The 6,326-nt window shown below is 36.5% G+C and overlaps 1 protein-coding gene across 1 annotated transcript in view; it reads right to left on the bottom strand.

Annotated features, from left to right (window-relative positions):
• The window catches only part of LOC778675 (mitogen-activated protein kinase kinase kinase 11), a gene marked incomplete in the record, with an annotated part of 15,010 nt that extends 8,990 nt beyond the window's left edge, over nt 1–6,020 (bottom strand). Inside the window, 5 exon segments of the mRNA XM_018814384.1 lie at nt 1,303–1,552; nt 1,843–2,018; nt 2,362–2,510; nt 3,507–3,690; nt 4,959–6,020. Of these exon segments, the coding sequence (XP_018669929.1) occupies nt 1,303–1,552; nt 1,843–2,018; nt 2,362–2,510; nt 3,507–3,690; nt 4,959–5,952 (1,753 nt within the window).
• Nucleotides 6,021–6,326: the final 306 nt, after the last annotated feature.

Here is a 6,326-nt window from a genome sequence, read left to right as displayed (position 1 = left end):
GAACATCGAAACATTGTGAGTTGTTGCACAAAATAATCAACAGAACAACCTTATTAGCATATATCATGCTCATATTGCCGCATTGCACACATAGTTGAGTTGTTCTGCTGTACTTAGATATTACTAAATGACTCTGTTCCTACAGTAAGACATGCTATGGAAACTAGGATTTAGTTTAGTTGGCCCATTACCCCAACATTGTATATGCACATTCTATTCTATATGGGTGAGGTCCTACAGTGAAGTATGGGTCCTAGGGTTTAGGTTAGAGTTGGCCCATTACCCCAACATTGTATATGCACATTCTATTCTATATGGGTGAGGTCCTACAGTGAGGTATGCCATAGGACCTGGGGTTTAGACCAGGTTTGGCCCATTACCCGAGGACGAAGCTAAATACCCAACAAATCCACATGTAGTAAACCTCCACTTACTATGTATAGTTTGTAGTTGTGGAATAGCTGGTGCAGGACTTGGAGGGATGAATGGGTTAGCTGAATCGTGTTCAATCATGCTTTGTAGAGCACTCGTGTGCGTTTCATTCACCATGGAGGCTTTCACTGATAATTTGTGCTGAAAGTCTAGTTTTAAAAGTACTGTGGTTACAACTTGGTATTAAACGTACTGTGGTTACAACTTGGTATTAAAAGTACTGTGATTACAACTTGGTATTAAACATACTGTGGTTACAACTTGGTATTAAACATACTGTGGTTACAACTTGGTATTAGATTTAAATTGGTTACAACTTAGTACAAACACAATACCTCGTTGATATGCAAGGATACACCCCTAATATATTCTTACATATTACAAAGCATTCCTACAAACACACACTACATACACATAATACATTACAAGACATCATATTAAACAATGTTTCCACGCTTCACGTTACAACACATACATTGTATAACAAGACATTGCATAGTAACATGTGACTCTATATACACAAGTATACACACCAACGTTATACTACATAACACTACTCCCACGCTTTCTATACTACAATACATTATAACAAGCAATATGCTGCAAGACATAGCACCGCGTATGTACGTATAGACCCCAATATAGCTTCACACCAACAAACACCAAGAAATTACACTAAATTCCACCCCTATATTCTATTCTATTCTTTGAGGGTGAGGGCCTTGTCAAGGACCTGGGATTTATGCCAGATTTGGCCCATTACCCAAACATCCAGAAAGTCCATTTAAGTTATCATGCGATGGTTGCGGCTTCATCTCGAACTCCATCGACAACATAGTCCCTACATTACTTTACAAAGCCTTAACTCACGCGTAGGTTCGCTTATCCCACCATGCTTGGCAACTCTGCTTCGTTTAAATTTTCCCTTCCGTTTAGCGGGGTTCGGCTTTCCCTGTACTGGGGAATCCCCCGGTTTCTTGGAAAGATAGATATTCAGTTCACGTTCAACCACGATAAGTTCCCGCTCGTGTAATTCTCGCTCCCTTTCTTTTAAATATTCCTCATGCAGTTTATGCTGCAGTGTGGCACGCGTTAATGCTTCTTCCCTGCTACACAACTCCTGCGGAAGTTACAATGGTTAAGATAGGGAATATACATACTTTTCCTTCAGTGAAAAGTTATATAGTACTGTGAGAGAAGACGTGGCACGTTTAGCACATAATATTCTAATATCCTGGATTCCTGATCATGTTTTAAACAATTAATAACGGTTTATTGGAGTGGTGAAGATACAGTTTTATAATTCTTTGAATGCTCTTTGTTTACTACTAAATGTGACGAGAAAATAGAATAAAAAGGTGTCCCATCTTTTCCCACCCTACTGTATAATTATATATCTTACAAACCCACCTTTTCTTTTGCCCTTAAATCATCAAACATTGCTTGGATCTCCATCCTCCAGTCATCTTGCATGCTTTGGAATGAATCATCAGGAACCGAGGTAAAGTTGGACTCGGCTATGGTTTGTAGATCGGTGAGGATCATTTTAAACGAAGGTCGCATCTGTGAGTTGGACGACCAACATCCTGTGTGAGTGGTTTGGTCAGTTGGTTTGTTATATATAATGTTAGGCTAAGGCTTACTAAACCTTTTGCCCACGACCCCTTTTAATCTTTAAAAATAATTTTTATTTAACAGCACCCAACACTTTTGACTTTTTTATTAACAGCCTCCAACACTTTTGTATTTTTGAAAGGTAGTTTTTACAAAGTATATGTATATATATATATCTTTCAAACATATATTCGCAACCATTGTTTAAAAGGCAAGAAGAAGAAACTATTTATCACATTTATATTCACAAATATTCAGCCAATTAGTATTTGAACTGTGGTCACAAAATATAATTCCAACAAATAAATAACTCACGTTCTAACAAATCTTTAAATTCCTTGGGACAAGTAGAAGGTATAGGAAGTGTTAGTTTATTCACTGCAACCCCATATGCAACAGCAAGTCCATCTATTCCTCTGTATGGTTGCTCACCAGTCAACAACTCCCATAACAAGATACCATAACTGTGGAAACAGGTGGCATGCGCGCCTTCATTACACATGCATGTGATAAAGTATTCTATGTGGTTTGTTTGCAGAATACAAGATTAGGGGAATGAATGAACGGAGTCTCTCATGTCACACATGGATACATTTAAAGACACTCAATCAATGGTGAAGTTATTTAAAGCAAAATAATGTTTCATACAAAAAGGTCCAAATACTATTGTGGTAAAGTTATATAAAGAAGCCAAAAGACTTGAAACCTTTAATATTTTGCTGTATATATTGTGTGTGATATTAATAGACCACACTATAACAGGAATACCAATCAAGTCTTAAGACAACACGTTTATACAAAGCTTTTATTCATTGTTTACCTAAAACATCTGCATAATATGAATAATAACAACATAGACATAGCAATAATTTTGCATAAATCAATAAGCAATGTCCTAACTTGGTTGTGTGTCAGCTAGGTTGTAATGACTACGTTTTTTCAACCATTAGGGTGTTTATACATTTTTAACTTTAAGTGTGTTTTAACAACTTATCTATTATGTTGAACTATTTTTTATCACTGGGACTGTAATCAAAATAATAAAAAAGACATTGTGTGAATAATATTACAAAATCAGTTTAGATAACTTGTTAATTAAATTAATCAATTATAGCTATCTTCAAACCTTCCAAATGTGTAGCAGTTGTTTAATTATTTTGATTTAAACGTAGTCCTAATTTTAGTGTGAATCCAAATCAATATTCCTTTTAATTAAAAAGCACCATGTGTTTTGTAACAGATGAAATATCCCACGGGCATTATGATGTCACAAAGATTATTTACAACAATTCCTGGATCATTGAAATCTAAATTTGTTGTCTTAACAAGAGACAAAGCTTAAGAAACCACAATTTAAACAAATAGCAAGGCTTCCATGAAACATACAAGCCATAAACTAAGCAAGTGAATTGCAAGAGCCATCTTACCCCTGTAGTTAAAATACAAGGGAGTCATCTTACCTCCAAACATCACTTGACTTGGAATAAGTAGAAGACTTGATGACTTCCGGAGCCATCCATGCGTAAGTACCAGCAGCACTCATCTTGGTCGTCTTATACATCTCTCGTGCGAGACCAAAGTCTGATATCTTCATAGTTTTGTTCAAGATGTCCTCAGCATCACCAATTGGTTCTTTTATAAGAACTAACAACAAACATAGGTGTTAAAGTATTGAACCAACTATGGTCTACATCTCAAGTCCAATATTTATTGGGACAAACAACAAAAGATTGTTAAAGTAATGGGTCAACTCTAGTTTATATTATATAAGATATAATATAAACCATTATATCTTAAAACATACAAAACATCCTAAACCAATATCTCTTAACCTTTTCATGATTTGTGGCCCCTTTAGAAACACTTAACACCTGTGGTCGACTGCTACATCAATAAAATAACCTACATTTGTTTTAACATATTTATGCCTATTATGTTGTTTACCACAAAGGTGTCAAAACGAAACAAGGCAATGGCCATAGGTTTTCCTTGGCCACTAAAAATACAGCGGCCTTATTATGATCACACACTGTGTTAATAAACTAAGGAACAGAGAAAATACACCAAGCCACGATGAGCGTGTATAGTAAGTTACAATGCATTCCCCAGCCATAATACAAGCAATAATCCAGCATTTGTTTACACTTAAAATGTTTATGGTTTAACAACAAGACAATAACCATGAACTGTAGGCACAACTGTTAAGTTGTAACTCACTTACACTTATAACAACAAAATAGCAACAATAAGCTTAATCATGGCTACAATTTTGACCCATTACAATCTGACTCACAGCCTCAATCTATTGAAATGCAATTTCTAGTGTTATACATTAAAAATTAATGGATAAAATTTCCCAACACAGGTTATTCTAAAAAGTGTGTGAGTCAACGCCCATTATAATATTTGTATATTGCGTCAGTGTTTCCATAATTAACATGTTTGCACTAAGTCGATTCAGAAAGTTTGGTAATAGGAAACACTGTAAATATCAACCATATATATATGGGCTGTTGCGTTGAGGAAACTTTGGACAAAAGTTTACAAATTATTTAACTTTTGATGGAAAACAAGTGACCATTATGTATAAATTGCAAGACATAATTTGCACTTTGTACTAAGTTGTTATACTGCCGGTAGTAAACAAGACACGACAAACAGGGATCAGAATATAATCCTTGCATGGCGTCAGATTTTTAAAAATACAGGGGAGGCAGGATAGTTAGACACACAAGCCTGTGAAACAAATTTAACTTTTAGTTTTAATATTGACAGATTAATGCAGAAAATTAAAAGGTAGGCCTGCCTACCCTGCCACCCCAGGTTTGGTGCCTATTGATCCCTGCTGTTTTGTTTTCAAGGTATAGGGCGTATACCATATAATAATAAAACAAACACAATCTTTCACTTACCATTACTTGATTTAAGATCTCTATGAATAAGTGGTACAGGTGCATCATAGTGGAGATATTGCATTCCTTCAGCTATTTGTAAAGCCCAATCCACTAACACATGAGGTGGAAGCTTCCTACCCACCAGACACCTGTTCAAGGCCCCACCTTGAGCGTATTCCAACACAATACACAAATTTGGTTGCTGCAAACAAACCCCAACTAATGCGAGAATATTTTTATGGGATAGCAATGAGAAAAGTCTTGCTTCTGATCTGACGTTTTCGAGCGTGATACTTGCGTCTTCATCTGGGTCGACTTTAGCAGCTTTGATCGCGACTTCTCTATCCGACCAGAAACCATGGTAAACCTTTCCGAACCCCCCGACTCCAATGATTTCTTGTAGAGCGAGTTCTGAAAAATCGATTTCGGGAACGGTGATCGTTATTTTCTGCTCCACCACGCCATCGTGTGCCGCAACATCCGCAGGATCAAGCGGGGAGTCCTCGTCACTTAGTTTATGATAAACACGATTCCTTTGTTGGGCAAGATGGGACGTCATGTTATGTTTAGGCTGGACATAATTACTCGGGAAAATACCGAGTTTGTTTGCGATCTTCCCCGTCCACCACCCCTCATCCCCTGATACTCCAACATCCTTAGATATCACCTCAATAGGTTGCCCTGACCTGATTGTAAGCTCATCATCAGCTCTTGCATCGTAGTCGAACATAGCAACCCAGCATGCAGGGTTCGAATAATTCCCATGACCAAGTTTCCAGGGGATCGAGTTCTGATTAGCGTGCCCTCCTTGTTGGGCCCACTGCATTTCTTCATTACCAAGTTTTTCTTCCATTTCTTCGTGCGAAACCTCTGCATGATGAACCAGGGACCTATGGACACTGACTGGGCCAGGGTATACCGTTCCTTGGTGTTGATTCTGGTGTACTCCAGTTGCATTGTTGCTTTGATTTTGATATAATGGCCGACTCCCTACCTGTTGCGGCTGTATCATCTTACATCAATAGAACATATTATGCAATATTTTAACACCAAGCATTTATTATCTAAAAACCATATAAACTGAAAAAAAAGGAAAATAAATAAACATAACACTGTATACTATGCTACTAAATAATTCTAGCCTAATGTCATAACAAAAAAAAAACACGGAAAAGGCAATATGTTTAAGGTTAATGGTTGGCAAACGACATATTAAGAGAAATCTTTATTAACTTTATAAAAGGATTTTGTTTTTTACTTACATTTACATAACATTATTTCAATTAAAGTTATAAGTACACTTTATAATCTTAGAATTTTACCATATTTTTATCAGTACATACTGGTAACAAATGCGGGTTCAGTATCAAACACAGACCGTAGTTA

Source organism: Ciona intestinalis, chromosome 12 (assembly GCF_000224145.3).
Source record: "Ciona intestinalis chromosome 12, KH, whole genome shotgun sequence".
NCBI classification, from domain to species: Eukaryota; Metazoa; Chordata; class Ascidiacea; order Phlebobranchia; family Cionidae; genus Ciona; species Ciona intestinalis.
Note: the sequence above shows the minus strand (reverse complement) of the source record. Positions and strands in the feature narration are given on the sequence as shown.